This window comes from Phaseolus vulgaris, unplaced genomic scaffold (genome assembly GCF_000499845.2).
Source record: "Phaseolus vulgaris cultivar G19833 unplaced genomic scaffold, P. vulgaris v2.0 scaffold_15, whole genome shotgun sequence".
NCBI classification, from domain to species: domain Eukaryota; kingdom Viridiplantae; phylum Streptophyta; class Magnoliopsida; order Fabales; family Fabaceae; genus Phaseolus; species Phaseolus vulgaris.
The window spans coordinates 63,369-84,212 of NW_027174084.1; the positions used below are offsets into that span (position 1 = coordinate 63,369).

The 20,844-nt window shown below is 32.2% G+C and overlaps 2 protein-coding genes and 1 pseudogene across 10 annotated transcripts; 2 read left to right on the plus strand and 1 right to left on the minus strand.

Moving 5' to 3' along the window:
* The first annotated feature begins 9,673 nt into the window (after positions 1 to 9,673).
* Positions 9,674 to 11,257, plus strand: LOC137817036 (ATP synthase small subunit 6-A, mitochondrial-like). Of its 2 annotated transcripts, XR_011081908.1 has the most exons (3): positions 9,736 to 9,890; positions 9,993 to 10,035; positions 11,025 to 11,257. XR_011081908.1 is itself a non-coding variant. In XM_068620249.1 (2 exons), exons 1-2 carry the CDS (start codon positions 9,770 to 9,772, stop codon positions 10,037 to 10,039), a joined length of 168 nt encoding a protein of 55 aa, XP_068476350.1. In that variant the 5' UTR covers positions 9,674 to 9,769. The 2 variants fall into 2 exon arrangements, 1 of the variants encoding a protein (XP_068476350.1); XM_068620249.1 differs by lacking the exon at positions 11,025 to 11,257 and having other exon boundaries at positions 9,674 to 9,890; positions 9,993 to 10,039.
* A 2,661-nt stretch (positions 11,258 to 13,918) lies between these two features.
* On the plus strand, positions 13,919 to 15,710 carry LOC137817008 (aquaporin TIP1-2-like; annotated as a pseudogene).
* Positions 15,711 to 17,492: 1,782 nt separating this feature from the next.
* On the minus strand, positions 17,493 to 19,481 carry LOC137817037 (transcription factor MYB48-like). 8 transcript variants are annotated; one of them, XR_011081914.1, is made up of 4 exons: positions 18,795 to 19,229; positions 18,577 to 18,649; positions 18,397 to 18,409; positions 18,211 to 18,278 (listed from the first exon to the last, which is right to left on the minus strand). XR_011081914.1 is itself a non-coding variant. In XM_068620250.1 (3 exons), exons 1-3 carry the CDS (start codon positions 19,127 to 19,129, stop codon positions 17,807 to 17,809), a joined length of 717 nt encoding a protein of 238 aa, XP_068476351.1. In that variant the 5' UTR covers positions 19,130 to 19,230; the 3' UTR covers positions 17,493 to 17,806. The 8 variants fall into 8 exon arrangements, 1 of the variants encoding a protein (XP_068476351.1); XR_011081911.1 differs by having other exon boundaries at positions 17,493 to 18,409; positions 18,577 to 18,924; positions 19,022 to 19,179; XR_011081912.1 differs by having other exon boundaries at positions 17,493 to 18,409; positions 18,577 to 18,924; positions 19,015 to 19,034.
* Between the last annotated feature and the right edge of the window lie 1,363 nt (positions 19,482 to 20,844).

Sequence of the window (20,844 nt, forward strand, 5' to 3'; positions counted from 1 at the left end):
ACAAGGTGCTTAATTAAAAGTGACATATTCTGAATTCAATGTATCTACCTGAGGATCATCACATGCGTTCTAAGTCATTACATGTGCATGCAATCTAAGAGGCTATGCTTTGTCAATTGTGTTTTGCACCTCCAAAGGTTTTCCCTCACGCAATATCTTAGCGTAACGCTCACAGTAACACATTCTCAGAGATATATAAAACTTTATCTAAGTAATCAGAAGACAAATTTCAATTTGTTATGTGCTTTTTTTTATAATCTATTGACTCACTCTTCTATATTTATCTTTTGCAATAAATTAATACAAAGACTTTTTTTTTATCTCTACCAATGTCAAAATTGGTCTGTCTAATTAAATGTCGGTTTATTCCACAACTTGTTTTTAGAATATGACTTATTTTTATCTAACATCACAATTCTCGTTAATTGTGAACAGAAGAAAATGTGATAATCTTTGATAAAATGAGAGAAAAAAACTCATTGGTGTTTTTAATAATCATATAATAAGGAAGGTGACATTTTATAGTCACTTAAAATGCTTAGTTCTATCATAAAATAATAAATTATAAACAAGATAAATGATTGATCAATTGTCATACTAGATAGTAATAAAATGTTGAAATTGAATGGGTAGATCAATAAACAAATAAGAAAGTCATTGAATCTAATGAAAAGTCTTGAAAAGGCTTTATACTATTAGATTTGTTTTTAATATTAATTACTCTTTTACGTCAACTATAATATTGGTGTAGATTTTTCTGATATAAAAAGTGAGACATGTTTTACATCAATTATAATATTAATATAAATTACACCAATATTAAAAGTGAAATATGATTTACATTAATTTGAAAATTGATATAATATATGCAAATATTACAACAATTATAAATACTCACCGAGGTTACAACCTTGATCAAAACAAAAAATAGAAAACGTTGACAATGACTAATGTTCGTTCTTGTAAAAAAAAATTGAAAATTAGATATCAATTTAGAATTTAAATAATTGATATCTAAAATCTCGGTAGCAAGTTAGATATTATTTAGAAACTATTTATCAATAATAGAAACTACTCTAGATATCAATAATTTTTTTAGTCTCTAAAATAATATCTAATTTAGTCAAAATAGTAATTAATTAGTTTTTGTCTCTAAAATTTGTTTCTATTTAATGGTTTTCTAGTAATGTTATATCATCAACATAAGTCAATGTTGTAAAATATATGTTGAAGTGAATTTCACATATAGTAAATTATCAACACTAGATTGCTTATAAATGATAGACAAAAGTATAGAAAATAGGGAAAACACAAGAATGGAGGGTTGAATTGTGTTTTAATAATTATTTTAAATTTTTCATAAATATCATTTGATGAAGATGATTCAGATCATAGTTTATATCGTACATGTACATGTAATCTATCATTTATTTTCTTAATAAGATGATATCTCATGATATGCATGAGATGTAACTTTTCATTTGAAAAATTCACTTGTATTAAAAATGATTTCTCAAATACATAATTTTCACAATGACTCCCCCTCTTACATTAATATAGACGACAATAACATGCAAAATAAAAAATAAAGAAAAGGAAAATGTATACAATATTTTATACTAGTTCATTTGATCAAGTATACTACATTTCATTCTCAATCAATAGATTGAATTTCACTAAGGATACTAATGCTACAAAGTACAATACAAGTATTTTTGGGATTATAACCAGTTATGACTAACTCAATGAATAATGTTTGAAAAAGGAGTTTTGGGCTAGGGTGATAGATAGAGTGAAAAGAAGACTGAGTAGTTGGAAAGGCAGACTATTGTCTATGGTAGGGCAAATTTGCCTGATCAAGTCGGTTCTCTCTTCTATCCCTTTGTTTTACCTATCTCTTTTCAAAATGCCTGTTGGGGTGACAATAGTGAGTGAAGGTGTGTGGGATGCGACTCTGATGAAAGAAAGGTAGTGTGGGCTTCTTGGAAAAAGGTGTGTGAAGCGCGGGAGGATGGAGGGCTTGGCGTCATTGACTTAAGGATTTTCCACTCGGCTTACTCGGTAAATGGATTTGGCGTCTGGGGTCGGATAAGGGTGGTTTGTGGAAGGAGGTAATTGATTCCAAATACGGGGGTTGGAGAAATTTGAGAGCGGGAAGGGGAGGAAGTTCAGAATCCCTGTGGTGGAAAGATTTAAGGGAGGTGTGGAGCTTAGAAGGGTGGGGTCAGAATTTTGAAGATGTCGTGGCTTGGAAGGTGGGTAATGGGAAGGAAGTTATGTTCTGGGAAGACAATTGGGTGGGTAAGGGGAGATGAAAAGTGTTTTTCCGAGGCTGTTTTCACTTACCCCCTGTTTGCTTCCATGGATGTACTGTTCAAGAGGAAGGATGTGAGTGGATGGATATCCATGGTTTGGATCAAGGGATGTGCAGGGAAGTGAAGGAGAGGATATACCTGTGAACAACAAATATCCTCTCCCCTCAAAATGAAGAGATGTAGAGGGAAAGTCATGTCAGCATCCCTTATTTCCAAATTTACCCTCATTTGAATGTATTAGTATTTTAAAAAATTTATTGTACAATGTTTAAAATATATATATATATATATAATATATATATATATAAAATGAAGAAACAAATCATAATAAATTTTAAAGAAGTTTTAAGTTTGTTTATTATTTTATAAAATATTATAAATCAGTGTAAAAAAAATATAGTTAAATAAAATCTTCCATTTATATATTAGTTATTAGAGTAGATCAGGTGATACCTATTTGTCAAGTTCTAATAAGATATTTTATTAAATGTGGTTGGATTTAGTTTTTTTTAAAGAAAAGAATATAATATATCTAATTAAAATTGAAAATATTACCTGGGTTGGATCATGGTCATCACCAAAAGATTATACTAAACATTTTTCATTTTATTTTATACTAAATGTTTAATTTATTTAATAAAAAAAATCCCTAAAAACAATCCATCACTTAAAATAATTTTATTCTAACTTAAATTATTCATTAAAAACTGAAAATATAATTAATATATTTTCACGTATTTTTACATAATGTATTAATAAAAACTACACTTTATTATAAATATTAGTTATTAAATAAATTTAACTAACACAAATATTTAATAAAACAAAATAATAATAATTAATTATTGAACTATATCGGATTATACTACTAATACGTTTTTATCCTTATTTTTTATTATAATTTTTTATGGAATCATTTTCTATGGTTAATTAAGTTATATTTTTGTTACTGTTGTATTTTTTAATTGCTTTATTGTGAGGTTTTTTAATATTAAAAAATAGTAATTTTTTATTTTTATAGGATGTGATTTATTTTTTAATTTTATAGTATATGTTTAATATTTAAAGAAATTATTTGAAATTCTGTTTTTTTATATGTTTATATTAATATATTTCTATATATAGTTATTATGTTTATGAGTTATAATTTATGTTATTATAATTTTTTATGAATTTTTTTTATTGTTAATTACGTTATATTTTTGTTGTTGTGGTATTTTTTATTTTTCATTTCTAGAGGGTTTTTAATATTAAAAAATAATATCTTTTTATTTATATAAGATTTGATTTATTTTTCAATTTATTACTTGTGAAGTTCTGTATTTATTTAATTTGTTGAATACATATTTTTTTTTCTAATTATAGTTTTTATATTATACATATTTACATTTAACATATATTTTTTAAATTATAATTTTTAAATCTACGAAATGTGTGAAAGTTTTTCATTTTTAAACAAAAAACTACTCATTTTATTATTAATTTTTTAATAAGCAAGGGTTAATCTGTAAAGTAACATTTCACACCTTTAAAAAAATTAAAATTTCCTCATAACCATCACATCACTCACAAACTCCCATAAACTTTCCTCACACATCCACCCTAACATACCCCAATCCAAACACCTTTATTTTCTTCACACTTTCCTCACACATCCTCACACATCCACTCCTTCAAATCTTCACACATCCCCTCCCTAATCCAAACAGAGCCTTAGTGTCTCAAAAGCTTCTACGGTGGCAGAGGTAGGGGCTTGGAACAACAATGTTTGGGTTTGGAAGTTTGGTTGGAGAAGGAATCTTTTTGAGTGAGAAAAGAATTTAGTGTGTCTACTGTCTCAGGAAGTTCAGGGTGTGAGCTTGAATTTGGAGAAGGAAGATAGCTGGGAGTGGAAGGAAGGGGAGGAGGTAGGGTATTCGGTTAAAGCTGGATATCTCCGTCCAAGGGGGGGCCGAGTAGGGGAGAGAGAGGGGGAGTTTATGAAGTTCTGGAAGTGTAAGGTTGTACCTTTTGCACATGTTACGACTTGGAAAAACGTGGAATCACGGTGGTAAGTTCTGTGTGTAGTTTTTGCGGGGTGGAGGAGGAATCTCACACTCATCTGTTCTTTGAGTGTAGTTTTGCGTGGCGAGTGTGGAACCTTTGTTGTGCTTGGTTGGGTGTGCAAAGTGTGTTTCATAATGTTCCACTGCTAAATTTATCTCAGTTTAAGTTGACCAACGAGTCTGTTTCGGTAAATGAGGTTTGGGGAGTGATTTGGATCGCGGTCGTCAACGAAATCTGGAAACATAGAAACAAAGTAATATTTAGAAGGGGTGTAATAGATGTATTGGAAGTATTCACTTTGGTGCAACTAAAGGCATGAGCTTGAGTTACTTCCAAGTTGCAGGATGCGATATTTTCCTTCTCTGATTGATGTGTTGATCCTTTGGTCTGTATGAAAATGATGTTTTGATGTTTTGTTTGGGTATAAGAGTGAGGGTTGTAGGCGGTTCTTTCCGGATTTATTTAAGTTTTTAGGAGTTGACAGGGTGTGTGTTGTGGAAAAGGTTAAAGGTTGTATGTTTTGTATAAGGGTTGGGTCACCCCTAAAGTGACTCACATTTATTCATTGTTGATTACGGATAAAACAAAATGTTTGAAAACATAATTATTCTAGCTAGGTGCTTGAATATTGTTTGAGAACATAGTCATTCTTGATTCACCTCTTGAATAATGTTTGTACCCGGTTATTGCTGACTAAAACTGAGTATTTTTTTAAGTCAATTATTCCTAGTAATGAATATATTATTTCTCAAATAATTAGTACTGATTAAAATAAATAAATTATTTGATTAATTCATCAACTTGATCACTCGGTCACTTAAGAGAGAGGAACAACATTTTGGATGTATATAAAATTCATTTATGTAAGGTTTGCTCTTTTGTTGTTGGGTTACATGTTATATAACTCAACATTTGTTAATAAATACAATGCACCCTTTTAGGATTTATATTCCAATTTAAAATCTACTAGCATCGTTAGAATAATTGCAAATGAATTTGTTAAATCTTTTTTAACTTCCATAATATGTGAGTGGAACCTAATCTATGGACTATGAACTATGATAAACAACCGCAGGCAGAAGCATTAAGCAAAGTGTTGTATTCGTATCCATCGGAATCAGAAAATGGGAACAAACGGGAAGCACAGTTAATTTTGCCAGCTCCCTCACCAACGGGTAACGACTTTACCTGTCTTACGTTACATTGTGACTTTAGTACGTGAAGTTGGATTAAGATTAATAGTGATATATAATATTGGCACAAATTTGTGTGTTTGTGTCGTGTTTGTACTATCGTTGGTGTTGTTGGTACAATGTTTTGCATGCAACTATAAACTATTGGAGGAGCAGTTGCAGCGATGTGATTATTGATGGGGGAGAGTGCACATGGCAATTAGGTATAAGTCACGTGGGAGCCCCGAGGACGAGACAAGTTTGGCGAAAACCTTAGTCAGCAAAACCAAAGACTTGCTAACTCACACAGACACACACACGCGAGCCTCGCATGGCCCTTCTAATTCTGGCTCGACGCTTGTCGTGTTCGTTGTGCATGCCACAACACATGTGCCAAGGTGCTACGCTATCAACATGCCCATTCACCTCTGTAGGTTCAACCACGTGGCTGCGACCAACCCCTTGACTTCAAGGAACCACGGTTTAGTTTAACTTTTGGTCCTTATATATATCAGTATCATGAATCAAAATAAAAACTTCAAAATTATTTATAAAGTGAAATCAGCATATGCATAACTTGTAGAAAATTCTATCAGATGGGACAGTGCTGATATAGAAGCATGACTTGCAGAGTGTGTGACACAATAAATGTATCCAACTTGCAGTTGTGGCTTGCAGCCCTTAGTTATTACTTGCTTTTAAGAAATGACAGAGACGTGGCACAAAAGAAAAAGGCTTCATTTGAAATTATGTATATCTAAGTGTGAAACTTTACAGTTAAATAGAGTTGTAATATATAGTTTTTACCATGGAATCGTAGATTTGTTTTGTGATTAGTCTACAAGAACACTATGGCTAGAATTAGAATATTTGTCTCCTAGACCAGAACATTTGGTGAGTGGAGCTTACGAGAGAAAGTTGATTAAGATGCCGAAAGTGGGTTGTTTAAATGCTATAGATGTGATAATGGCACCAACCAATGAAGTGTGAGGAAAGATTACTTTAACATTGGATCCTGAAAAGGTAACTGGAAACTGATTGACAGTGAATGTCTTTGTCAAAAAGCAAACCTTCGTTTTCAACATTTATTTGACCATATTTATACACATACGAAAAGTTGGTTGGAGTTCGGTTTGACTGAACCCCCAAGAAAGGAGGAAAAAGCAGCTACAAATATAAAAAAAAGGCTTAAAAGGGCTTGAGAGTCCAACATTTTGGACATCACAGTCACAGAATGATGAAAGTTTATATTTATCTTCTTGCAGAGAGCAACCACTAATCAGGGTCCTCTCACTGATGGCGAATGAGTAGGTGGGTGGCGGCAGAAAAAGAGCCGAGATTTTAATATGGTGTTGTTCCCTTCTCAGCAAGTAATTCAGTATGAAAACGAATACATAAACCCCTTTTCTGAAGAAAACAAATACTGCCTTTACAAATTACAAGTATTGATTTAGTAGGCGTTCACTGAAAAGGAAAAGGGGTCAAATTTTCAAATTAAAGAAGAAAAGAGATAATATGTATATGTTTCAACCTGAAGTTTATTGGAGATATCGTTAGGTTCAATCACCGCTTTGAAGGTCGGTACTTGGTCACAATTTTGTTCTTAAAAGATGATTTGATGGGTTAAGAGAGGAGGAAGTATATAAACTGTCATAAATTCCTGAACGATGTTTTTTGGCACAAGGGAACAGTTAAAAATGGAGTCAAACTCTTGTCTTTCTATACATGGAATGTGCAGTGACAGGAGAATTTGTAAGAGAGAATGAAATAAGTAAATCTGCACTATAATAATTGCTAAGTAATGATTACATTATTTTATTTTTACCTTCATGACTCAAAAGTACTCACAGTATATTCTTCTTGTTCAATCATAATAAAAACTTCCTGATACGTAGCTATATGTAACCTTGGTAGGTAAGATCACAAACTACTCATGACGAAGAATGTATTTGAGTTGCAAGATAGTCACTCTATCTTTAAGAACTTTCCAATGAAAACAGACCATTTATAGTAAATGAAAGATTTCAGTATCTATAAAACGTTATCATGTATAGTAAATTGGATCAGACAAACGAGTTTCCTTTCTTCTTCCTCTCTCTGTATATCAAAATGATGAATAGTGCTTAGGTGAAGTCAATTGTAATGGTTTTAGGCGTTTAATCAGTAAAAATGTACAGTATTTAATGCATATCATTATTGAGTGGAGTAGTTTGAACAAAATCTCCATCATAATGATTTGAACCAGTGTGCGATTGCATGGGGATGGTTATTGGTAAGGGTTTGTAAAGGTAAAAATGGAATCAAGGGAGACAAAAGCAAGAAAAGAGAGAGCAAAAAAAAGTAGATGATATTCTTGTATACACTTTTGTTTCCCCTTATTAATTGCTCAGACTTTGAATATTCTTATGGAATTCGGGACAAGTTTTTGAATGTAAAGAACAAACGGTGACCACGTGAAAGATTAATGATTACAACGGAACAAGCCAAACTATAAGATGTTTTTCACTCTTATTATCATTATTCTACCCATTCTTAGTTTAAATCGGTTTTCTGCGTCTTGAAAGGTAAAGTTAAAGATAAAAGTTGTATTTAATTTATTTTTAACCTTAACTCCTCTAAGTAATTTAGGATTATTATATATGAAACATTTTATATGTAGTAATTTAGTTACTTTTCTTTTTCTCATAAACTTTAATTAATTACTTTCCTTTTTTACACGATTCTTGATTTGTTTCGGTATAATATGGATTATTACAAGTCTAATATCTGTATGTAATCTAAGAGTTAATCTTTATTTTAAATCACATTTAGAATATGTGTATTACGCAGTATTTTTAAAAATTACACATAAAACAATATTTGAGGATATAAAATATACGAGCATATGATTTATTAATGAAAAATACTGTAAGCTATCTCTTGTGATAATGGAAACTGTTACTCCAATTTAAAATGAGGGTTTTTAATAAGTTAAAATTAGTTTAGATAACAGTTAATCTGAGGAACTTCACATATAAATTTTAAAATATTTTTTTTTTAACTTGTTCACGAGTTTGTTTAAATATACTATTAGAACAGTTACCCATGATATTTGTGTATTTCTTTGTTGTCCTAGATAGTGTACCTTGTTACATCTCATCAGAAATGACAAATTCTTTAGATAGTACACCTTGTTACCAAATTTATTCTTAGTAGTATATGTTAGGGTTGTGGTTTCAGTGAGTGAATTATTTTTTATTTTGAAGGTTGAAATTCAATGTGATGGATATTTGAGGTGATTCTTGGTGGTTGTGATTGGAGGTTACTCTCAAGGTGCTTATTTGAGATGATGAAAATTATTATTTTTTTCATAATTTTTTTCGTATTTTTATTTTCGTTTTCGTTTTTAGTGGTAGGTATATTCCATATCCAATAATTCATATCAAATTGTACATTATGTTATTCATTTTCTAATAACATACCAAAATGTATAATTCAATATGTATAGTCTAAATTCAGTAATACATATCAAATTGTACAATCGAGTATATTATTAGAAAATAAAAATCAAAATATACAATTCGATATGTATACCCTGATCATACATATCAAATTGTACAATGAAACGGTTGCAGTGTTAGGTTAAGAGAGAAGTAGGGTTTTAAAAATTTTAAATAAGGGCAAAATTGGTATTTTATGGAGATGTGTGGAGGTGTAGAAGAACCATTGAAGTTAGGGAGAATTTGTCCTTGGAAATTTATGTAATTTTGATGATTGTTTCTTCCTGCACCTTCATAGGTTCTTTTGCAACCCCGTCAAAATATATTTTTATTCTTCTTGTGCCACCCCATATAGTAGCTTCCAGATTATGTAATCCGGTCACACATTTGAAAAAAGACTTATGGATTATGTAATCTAAAAGCTAAAAAAGATTATCGGATTACATAATCCAGAAACTAATCATGCATCTGAAAAAGGTTTTCGGATTATGTAATCCGAAATTTTACAAAGTGGTATTTTTGGAAATATAAAAATTTATGGAGGTGAGAGAAGAATATATGGGAGGTGCAGGAAGAAGCAGTCATTTTGATCGACCCAAATAGCTAGCCCACTAGAGAGTGTTATGAATTTCGGGTTGGGCCCAGAAAAACCCATTGGGTTTGAGGGCGAGGCAATAGCGGAGGAGAATTGCAGGTATTAGATGTTGGAGTGTAGTAGGAACAGAGAGAGAGAGGAAGAGAGAGAAGTGAAGAAAAAATGAGGCTGTTCGATCCTTGGTCTGTTTTCTTCAAGCGTGAATGGAAGCGAAATTGGCCCTTCCTGGTCGGATTCGCCGTCACCGGAACTGTGATCACCAAATTTTCTCTTGGTCTAACTGGTAGATCCACTTTCTTCTTCCCTCATCACCAATTCTCCTTCTTTTTTTTCTGAAATTTATTTTGTGTTTTGAATCTGATTTCCCCTGGCTTCATTTTCACAGAGGAGGATGCCAAAAATTCAAAATTCGTCCAGGCACACAAGAGGTAACGCTCCCCTCACCAAACCCTAGCTTTGTTCTCACGCATTGTGCCCTTTTTATTTTCCCTTTTCATATGAATGTCCTTCTCGTGTGTTCGATTGTCGATATTCAAATTTCAAATCGTTGGAGTTCAATGCACATATCTGATACAATATAGCAGATTCTTCATGTGCTGGAAATCGGACATTCTTGTTTTTAAGCTATAATGTGTGTATGTTTTTTTTTCTCAGCAATCAGTTGGGTAGAATTGTGCATGAATTCTGGTAAAATAAGAGCATCAGTGGTTGAAAATATGCTTAATCTGGCCCACGTATTCATGATATTTGTTCAATTGACGTGGTTGATTTAATCTAAAAGAAAATGCCATACTATTCCAACCATGTAATGAACGTACTACAACAATTCAAATCCTCCCATACTCATTTTCATATTTTTTCTCAGTCCCATTTCTTTATAGAGGTTAATTACTGTCCATCCTCATCTCTAGTTTTGTTTATGTGGCCCTACTAATATACTAAAAGTGTGATGGCCCTTAAACTTGATTGACATGCAAATCTTATATTGTGGATGTGCCTAACTGTGCAATTTTCAAGTTCATGGATGCGAATTATTTAATACGCGGTTTATTTGTTGAGTTATTACTGACTCTTGTGATTCCGATGAAGATGAAAATGTGATATTATATATTTTTGAGAGATCATGAGGTGTTTTAGGTTTGGAATTATCATGACCTAAGAATCAATTTACAATAATATGAATGATTGGGTTTTCTTAGTAGTTGTTCTTGACCTTAACCGAGGAACTGAATGGTAAATATCTCTTTAAATATTTTTGGTCTTATTTTACAATGGACTTGATGTTTGAACCACACATAAATTTGTAGATTCAATTTTTAGGATTTAAGATAATTGTTTGTCTAGTTATCTCATAATTATCCACACATAAATTGGTAGATTCAATTAATTGGATGCCATGCTCTACCTATTTTTCCAGGTGACTTTGGATTGGAAGATTTGCACTGGCTTTGCACATTGTATTGGATGTGTTGAGAGAGCTTTGTTTGTTTTAGTTTTACAAATTGTAATAAAAGAGATGTTGTACAATCTCTCCATGTTCCTATTTCCATTTTGGTTGTTTACTTAAATGTGCTTGAGTAATTCATTCCAAGCAGTTATGACGAATGGTGTCACTCTATGATTACTTTAATGTGATAATTGTTTGGGACTTGGAGTTTTTGTTCTTGCAATGATGCTGAATTGCTAACACCTAAGGGAAAATAGTTGTATTAATCATGTGATTTTTTGGGACTTTCTGTAGTTTGTCCCTCAGCAGTTTTTAATAGTATACCGTAGTTTTCTGAAATTAATTATGTCAAGAGTGCATATGCTGAGCATACTCTTTTCTAAAATTTTCACCAAGTCTTTTGCATGGAACATTTATGCTGTTTATATTTTTCCAGGTGATTTGCACTGCCTTTGCACATCGTATTAGATGTCTGAAGAGAGCTTTGCTTGTTTAAGTTTTGCAAATTGCAATAAATGAAGACGTTGTATGTTATATACACTCCATTTTCCTATTTCCATTTCAGTTGTTTACTTAAATGTGATTGAGAAATCCATCCTAAGCAAATCTGAAAAACTCAGCAGCCTTTTGTCCTATAATTTATCCGAAACTAATTTGTCATGAGTGCACATGCTGAGCATCCAGTTCTGAAATTTTCATAGTTATTTGTTCTTATTCTCTGTTTAAAAGTTGATTTGATGCTCTGAAGTGTTGGGATGAGTCCATTTGCGGATTTGACCAAATTATGTTTTTAATCTGAGTATGAATTCGGTTATGATAATAAAAGTTATGGTTTTTTAAAATTTGTATTGTTGTTGGAAATACTTTAATCTTCAAACAATAAATTCGAGAAAATCAAATGATTTTTTGTATTGTTGTTAGTTCTTAAATAATAAATTTGAAGGAAGAACTATATGTTTTACTATATGTTTTCGTCTCTTTTTCACCTCCACCATGTTACTCAGCCATTTTAATTTTAAACAACTTAACTGAAAGATCATGCTTATATATTTAAAATAACCTTTATACATTTAAACAATTCTTTGATGGACTTGTTTGATGTGATAAATTTTGTAAAAATTAATTTAATACAGTAACTTTTACAATAACATATTTTTACAAATGTACAGTAATATATCAACGAAAACCTATTTATGATCATCATTAGAAACTGTGATTGATAAAATAAATAAAATATTACATACTTTAGATAACACACGTTAGGGGACTAGCTGGCTGGGTCGAAGTTGCAACATAATTGTGGATTAGTTTTGTTTAATCAGAAAAAGTGAATGCGACCTTGGATTAAATTTTTGGTCCTTTAAGCCGACCGTAATAATAAAGAAAGAATGAAAGAGATAAGCTTTAGAATTATGATAACTTAAATGCTGTACAGGAGTGGCAATTGGACAGGAATGTTTGAAAATACTTGTGGTTCCTGATGCATCATCATATTGGTAGGCAAATAAAGAACAGACGTAATTGTTTGATTACATTAGAGGCTCACATGGAATAGATAAGCTATACAAGTTTTGTCATTTTTTAATTACTTTTTAAGCAAATCAAATGGCCAGTTTTAGGCATCATTAGTTTCTTACAACCTATTAATATTTAAATATGTTCTTGGAGAGAGGAAACTTCTCTTAGTATCATGACTTTAGGTTGTGATCTTTCCTTTCTCTATTTTTTTTCGTTCGTAGAGATACTTCCAATAACACTCTGACATTTAAGTTAATTTTGGATACAATTTTTTTCACTTTTAACCTTAAGGTGTTACCTATTTATAATTGTGAAGTTGGATTTTCTAGTGTATTGGTGATTAATTCGGGTCCAATAAAACTCCATTGTTTCTTAATCGTGTTTTATGGATGTTTATCTCGTAAATACTACTAATTATTTTGCTTTGGATAACAATAATATGATAAAAAGAGAGACGCTTTAGTATTAGGAGCATAACAAAAAATGTAACCGTTAAATGATTAAATTGTCCATTTATAGACAATTTTAGAGTGCAAGACGCAAGAGCTCCATATTTCTTTCTTTAGAAAAAGGTTTTAGCCGTCAATAATCTTCAATCCAAGAAATTTTTTCATCCCTCAGCTTGGAATAAATCTGGCACACCTCCAACTTCACAACCAGTAAGCTGTTGGATCATTATTCTTGAGACCTTTCCTCTCATCATCTCCACCAAACACATGGAATTCATCACAATTAAGTTTAGGTACAAATTACTGTAGTATTTGACTCATTTCATAATCTTGAAAAGAAGAAATAATCCTAGAGAAAGACAAACATTTACTATGCTTATGAACCAATCCACCTAAATAAATTGACTAAGTGCATTATTTGAGACACCACTAGAAAACCATAAAGCCAAGTTTTACCTTATAAAAAGTCGTTAAGATGAGTCCATGACAGGCATTAATAATGAAACTTTGTTTGCAAAACAAATCAGTTGACTAGGATACTTAAGAGGGTGAGGTAATTAATTACGATGAATAATAATGAATCCAACATTATTGGGCCGGTCCGCATCACCGTCCAGTAAAAATTCAAAGGGTAGGTTTGGTCCAAAAGGTGCGAATTGATTGAAGGGCCCACAACGCCAGACGCAATTGGTCGGTGATCAGTGATTAGTCCACATCATGTTGTACACGTGGCATCACAAGAGCGACCTGGAGGCTCCTCTCTCCGCCACCCTAGACTGTAGACAGGTGGCAAAGTGTTTGAATTTTCTTCCTTTTTTACCTTAACTTTGTCCCTGCTGCCTTAAACTCTGCTAACTCTAATGTTGTGTAGTGCTATATAACAACCGTAACCACTACACAAAAATTCACAACCAACTACTTCAACTTTAGGCATTCATTCATTCTCTTCTATTCTATTCCAAACTCACAACAAGCATAGAGTCAGAGAGAGGAAGAAGAAAATGCCGATTTCTAGAATTGCCGTTGGAAATTCTTCGGAGTTGAGCCAGGTGGACGCGCTTAAGGCTGCTCTTGCTGAGTTCATCTCAATGCTCAATTTTGTTTTTGCCGGACAAGGCTCTGGCATGGCTTTTAGTAAGAACTTCTACTTAGTTATTAAAATTTGTGTTGGTTTGAACATGCATGTAGTAGTAGTAACAACAATAATTCTACAGACTATTTTCAAAATCATGCATATGTAGCATGTAGAACAGACATTGACACGGACACTGATACAACACGGACTCCGTTGGGACAGAGAATCCATTGCTGTCACGGCTGTGCTATCGAAGGCTCTGCTCTGGGAAAGTCGGGACACAAAGATACGTGTAATCTCTAAAATAAATGTAGGACACGAGAACACATATATATATATATTATATAATTATGAATTATATAAATTGACAATAAAGATTTATGTGCACAAATATGTTTCAGATTATTTTTTGAAACAGAAAGATGTTTTTTTTTTATGACTGATTCAAAAGTAGTTTCTTATTTTTATAATTATAGTAAAAAATTATACAATAAATTTGAATTTTTAGAAAATTAATGTATTTTTTTTTAAATTGTGTTAGAATCGTACTAGAAGGGTCAGAAATTCAACAAATACTTTTTGAATTGGATACTTTACGGATACGTATCCTATAAGTGTTCATACGAGTGTCGTGTCCGATATAAGTATCCCTTACTGACACGTCATTTAAGAGGAGTGTCTTAACTTCGTAAGCATATCATAGTTTATATATAATTGTTTATATATAATTGGTTGATGGTATTCTCAACAATGAGAATGCATGAATATTAAACATGTAATTCTATTCTACATATCACTCTTACTCACCTTAATTGTTATGGTTTGGCAGATAAACTCACAAACAATGGTTCAACAACACCAGCAGGTTTAGTGGCAGCGTCACTGTCACATGCATTTGCACTTTTTGTTGCTGTCTCAGTTGGTGCAAACATTTCTGGTGGTCATGTGAACCCTGCTGTCACTTTCGGTGCCTTTGTTGGAGGCCACATTACTCTCTTCAGAAGCATTTTGTACTAGATTGCTCAGTTGCTTGGCTCTGTGGTTGCTTGCTTGCTCCTTAAATTTGCCACTGGTGGAATGGTACATAACACAACAACAACTCTTTTTACTTTGTTCAACATCATTCGTAGCTGTCTTTTTTCTTTGTGTTAAATTTGAGACATATGTTTTGTATGTTACATTGCAGGAAACATCTGCATTTGCACTTTCTTCTGGTGTTGGAGCAGGGAACGCTCTAGTGTTTGAGATTGTGATGACTTTTGGTTTGGTTTACACGGTGTACGCAACTGCAGTGGATCCAAAGAAGGGTGAGATCGGCATAATTGCTCCAATTGCAATTGGTTTCATAGTTGGTGCTAACATCTTAGCTGGTGGTGCATTTGATGGTGCATCCATGAACCCTGCTGTGTCTTTTGGGCCTGCTGTTGTGAGTTGGACTTGGGCTAACCATTGGGTTTATTGGGTCGGCCCATTCGCTGGTGCTGCCATTGCTGCTGTTGTCTACGAGATTTTGTTCATCAACCCAAACACTCATGAACAGCTCCCCACCACCGATTACTAGAGTTAACATTCCTGTGTTCTTTGCTTTGCATTTGCTTGTGTTTCAATTGTTGATTCCCGTGAACTTTGTAACACGCATGAACATCTTTCTTTTTTTGTGCTTATCATTATGTAATGTTCATTTCATCTTATATACTAGTGTTAGCAAAACTTCATTGCCAGTTAAAATTTATGATTTGAGAAATATCTGGTCTCCACATAGGCCAAAGCCTCTTTCAGACAAGAATGGCAAATGCTTAACCCGTATTCTTTATGATGGAAATTTTTGTTTGTATTGAATAATTACGTATTTACATTTCATTGTATATAAGTAGGTGTAATCTCAACGAGCCGCTTTTATGGATTAAATTAGACTTAAAGTTTATTTTTTAATAATAAATTATATATTTAATATTTTTATTATTTTTTATAATTATTTTATAATATTTTATATTTATTTAATTGTTATTTGATATTTTTATTTGATATTTATACCATTATAATTTTTTTCTTTATATTAGATATTGAAGAAAATATAATGTGTATAAATTTGACATTAAATATTTGATAAACTCGGAGTAGAAGAATAAGTAAATAAAATCTATAAAATCTCAAAAATTGAATTTAAAACAAATCATATTTTATAATACAAATAAACAAAGTGGTGATAAAATTGGAAATAAAATTCAAAAATCTAATATATATTATTATATTTATATATAAAGTGGGTCGTTGAGTGAATGGAAATTTTGTATAGAGTGTCAAAGAAACATTTTTCTTTGTCGTTATACAAAATGTTATCATGTAGTGGCATCAATTTTTTTTATCATGCCGATATTGAATAAGTATTTTTTTATTTAAAAAAGTGAGTTATTTTATGATATAGAATTGTGTTTATTTTAAAATAACATGGAAATGTTTTCAAAAAACTTTTTAATATTTTTAAATAAAACACTAAAAAAGTAAAATTTGAGTGTGTTAAACATAGTCCATTATTATGCAATCATATTCTAATCATATATTTATTTGATAGGTGAGTCGAGACAGATTCATGGGGTTTAAAAATCATAAACCATGTTCCTATAGTCGACAGTTTTGCTCAGAAACAGATATATAGTTCCTGGACTCTTTATATAAAATTTTACTAAAAAACATTTTTTCCACAAAAGAAACTTTTTTTAATATTTGGCTTTTTCATGATAATTGAGAAGTCTTTCTTTTCTTTCTTTTTTCTATTTTTCCTACGGTGTTTTCGTGAAAATTAAGATTCATCAGCAGTAAATCATAGTTCTATACGTCCTCATTATTAAGCTTTATTTTAGAGTTTGTTTATCATTCCCTTCTCCTTGTGCATCCAAATCAGCACATATTTGTGTTGACATCACGCACGGTTTGTCGTGTGCATGTAATTGATTTTGATATATTCATATTATTTAGAGGTGAATTTAAGTTTAACTTAATTATATGTTTATAAAATGAAGTTTGGATTCATTTATCTGTACAATTATATATTATGGATGATTAATTAGTAATTTCATAACTACAAATTATCATTATAATAGATTTTAAATGATTTTGATATTATTTTATGTTGAAGATTTCACATCAATTGGAAATAAGAATATTTCATTATATATAAGTGGATTAAGAATATTTCCTTATATATAAGTGGATGCAAACTTCATCCTATGAGTCGGTTTTATGGGATTGAATTAGACTTAAAGTTTACTTCGTAATATGATATTAGAGTTATTTTGAACTTATCTTGTTAATCTTATATAAGGTCGGGAAGATACCCACTTATATTATATATAAAAGAATGAATGAAGCATGAGATGTTGGAGAAGGTTGATGAGATTGAGATTGAAATTAAAACTAAAATTGAGATGCAAACAAGTGGTGGATATTTTACACTGAGAAGTACCAACTCGCTATCCTATTGGATCTTTTTGAAAGTAAAAGCACTGAAACCAACATTGACATAGAGACTACAGTTATGCCTAATCTGAAATTATTACAGCTGGGTCACACTCACTACCTAATGTGAATGAACCCTTCCAAAAGCTTAAAGACGCAACGCAATGCTATACAGGTTAGACTTTAGCTGCCACTGCCACACATATGCTATCACCAAAATATTGGTTGGAAAAAAATAATAGAATATTATACTGTTAACCGCTTAATGCATAAAAATATGGCTCACTCATGGGGCAAAACAAACTTTCCTCATCCATCACCCACAGAGGCTCACAAGAACAATACTCCCATGATGATGGAGATGGAGAAACCACTTCACCGTTCCCATGAAGAAAACTGTTGTTCTCTTCTGACATGTCAATGTCTTTCCATATATCATCCATAGAGAACTCACCTTCACCTTCATCTTGGCTTGATCCTATCACACTAGGACCTCCAGTGTCATAAAAGCTCTCTTCTCCTGCCTTCTTTGAACCATGTGGTTCCACTGCATGTTTCTTTGAGGATACTGATATTGAGGAATGAACACTTGAAGAAGGTGTCGGTGTGAATGAAGCAGCTTCTCCTCTCTTTTTGTCCTGAGCCTTTTTCCTCATCAGAGTCCTCCAGTAATTCTTAATCTCATTGTCAGTGCGCCCTGGTAACTTGCGAGCAATTCTTGACCACCTGCATGTCTCAAACTACCTATCATTAGACTTTGAGACAAACTTTGAGTCAAAGGGTAGATAATGCAAAGCACAAAACTTAGTCATAGTGGTTTCAGACTGTTGATTCGAACTTTTACCTGAACTGAACATCTGCATAATAAAAGTTTTGTATCAAAAACCATACTTAAGTTACTATACATTTATCTACGTTTTGTTGTAAAACAACATGTCAGAAGACACGGCAACTAAGTAAAAACTAGTGAAGTTCAGATAGATAAAAAATAAATAAATATGAATTAATTTTAGGGTAGTTTAACCTTTATACACAGAAAAATAACTCTTGTTCTCCTCCGAAACAGGCTGAAAACTTCTCTGATTAAACTCATACACCTATTATAGTGCTAACCAACAATATATCAAGTATATCAAGTAATCTTGTATGAACAAAGGATCAAGATAACAGTTAGAATAAGAGAAAATAAGAGAAAGAAACAGACTGTGACTTGAAAGTAATAGTATTTGCTTATGGTCAAACCTATTTCCCCATTTTGAGTGAAGCTCGAGCACAAGGCGTTCTTCCTGGGGTGTCATCTTTCCACGTTTGAGACCAGGATGAAGGTAATTAACCCACCGTAATCTGCAACTTTTACCTGTTCTATTCAAACCTACAACAAAGTCATGAGGTGGTTAAAGCTAGGGTGCTTCTTCCATAATGCCTAATGCCTATTTTTTACTGTCTCCCGCCACCTTCAAACCTGATACCTTAGCAATAAAGTCCCATCTACGGTCTCCAAACAAACCAACAAACGACACCAATTTGAAGTCTTCCTGTTCTGTCCATGGACCTTTACGCACTTCCTGTTGAACCATTTTCAAAGCACACACACACCACTACTTCTTCTGGAAATGGAATATTTTCTCTCCAGGGCTCTTTCTTTCTTTATCACTTGCGGGCTCCTATGCAACCATTACCAACATTTATATACGCCTTCTCACGTATTTTTTATAAGCCATTTTGCATATCCACCGTTCATTTGGTCATTTTCTCATGATGACATCATCTGCTACGTGGAAATAATCAGAGTAATAGATCAGTATCTTCATGTAACTTTCACCTTTTTTATTTTTTTTCTCCTACGCACTGCTTAATTTTCATGTTAAACTTATCTGACAGATGTTGTTCTCCCCCACTTCCACCTTACCCTCTAGATTTCCAAGCCCAAGTTTGTGATTAATTAATGATATCTTGTAATTCAATACTTGGAGTTGCCTTATAGGTGCCTCAAAGTTAACACAAAGACAAAATTAATTAGCAGCAAGTCTGTAATATTGTATATATTTTATTTCTATATAGTATATATATGGCCCTTTAATCCTTTATGAATAGTCCAAAAGCATTTATTATCATATACTGAAGACTTTTTTGAGGGGAGAATGATGTCTTGGCCTTTCATCGGGGGTGTTGAACAGTTGCCTAGCCTAAATCTCCTCTCAGCATGAAGAAAACAAAGAAAAAAAAATAACTTAAGATTTTTGAGATTGCATGTGTTTTATTTATCAAAATAAATGAAAATAAATAAATAACAACTCCAGGTAATCTAATCCATATACATATCAAATGTATTAGTTAAAAGAAAGAGTTAATAACTTTGTCAGAATCATCTAACACAAAATTAACGGAAACACTTAAACATAACACTACCATCACAGCACTTGAAAAGAAGGTTGCACTTGAAAAGAAGGTTGCTTGTAGAGTTAATTTGGAGATACGAGATATTGGGGTCGAGAGTAATTTGTGTTGCTTGTGCACGAGGTTAGAGGAGTTGACAAATCATTTGTTCTTCAAATGCAGAGTTGTTTGGCTAATTTATAATCTTTATTATGACTGGTTAGGAGTGAAGTCAATGAACTTTATGGATCATGGTCTCATTTTGAACATTTCAAGATTCTGGATGCGCCCACTTCAGATAATCTTATTATGGGTAACGTGTGGATTACGTTGGTTAGCAAGATTTGGAGGCACACGAATAATTGTTTATTTAATGGTGGAATGGTTGATTACACTGGAGTTTTTTCTCTGACACAAGTTAAAGTTTTGTCCTGGATCTCATCAAAGATACCGTCAACTAACTTCTCATTCTCTGATCGGTGTCTAGAATCCTTGGTATGTATGCATTCGATTTAGTATTTTCTAACCCTTGTTATATTTTTTACTCTTTAATAGGTAGAGCTAGGATAGATAGTAGGAAGTCATTTTGGTTGATATGTAGATGGAAATGTACTCTTTGAACTTCTTTATTTTGTATAAGGGTTGTTAGACCACTCCTGAAATGGATTCATTTAATTTCAATGTTATTTGTTGATAAAAAAAATACTACCATCAAACCTTTAAAAACAAAAAAAAAAAAAAAAACTAATTGAGACTTTAAATCGATATCAATGTGTTAAATATGGAGTGGAGAAAGAATGGTGTGTGGGAAAATTCAAAACTTGAAAGGGAATTAAGTTGACAGAGCAACCATGTATGTAGCTTGATGAGGAATTTGATGGATATTAATTACGGCTCTTGACTTCTGCAGAGGGCA

Excerpts from the sequence above, each read along its gene's own strand:
- LOC137817037 (XM_068620250.1), bottom strand. The coding sequence starts at position 19,129 with ATGGTTCAACAGGAAGTGCGTAAAGGTCCATGGACAGAACAGGAAGAC. Across the intron at positions 18,925-19,014 it reads CTTTATTGCTAAGGTATCAG|GTTTGAATAGAACAGGTAAA; the intron begins GTTTGAAGGTGG and ends ACTTTGTTGTAG. Across the intron at positions 18,279-18,794 it reads CACTCAAAATGGGGAAATAG|GTGGTCAAGAATTGCTCGCA; the intron begins GTTTGACCATAA and ends TGAGACATGCAG.
- LOC137817036 (XM_068620249.1), top strand. The coding sequence starts at position 9,770 with ATGAGGCTGTTCGATCCTTGGTCTGTTTTCTTCAAGCGTGAATGGAAG. Across the intron at positions 9,891-9,992 it reads ATTTTCTCTTGGTCTAACTG|AGGAGGATGCCAAAAATTCA; the intron begins GTAGATCCACTT and ends TCATTTTCACAG.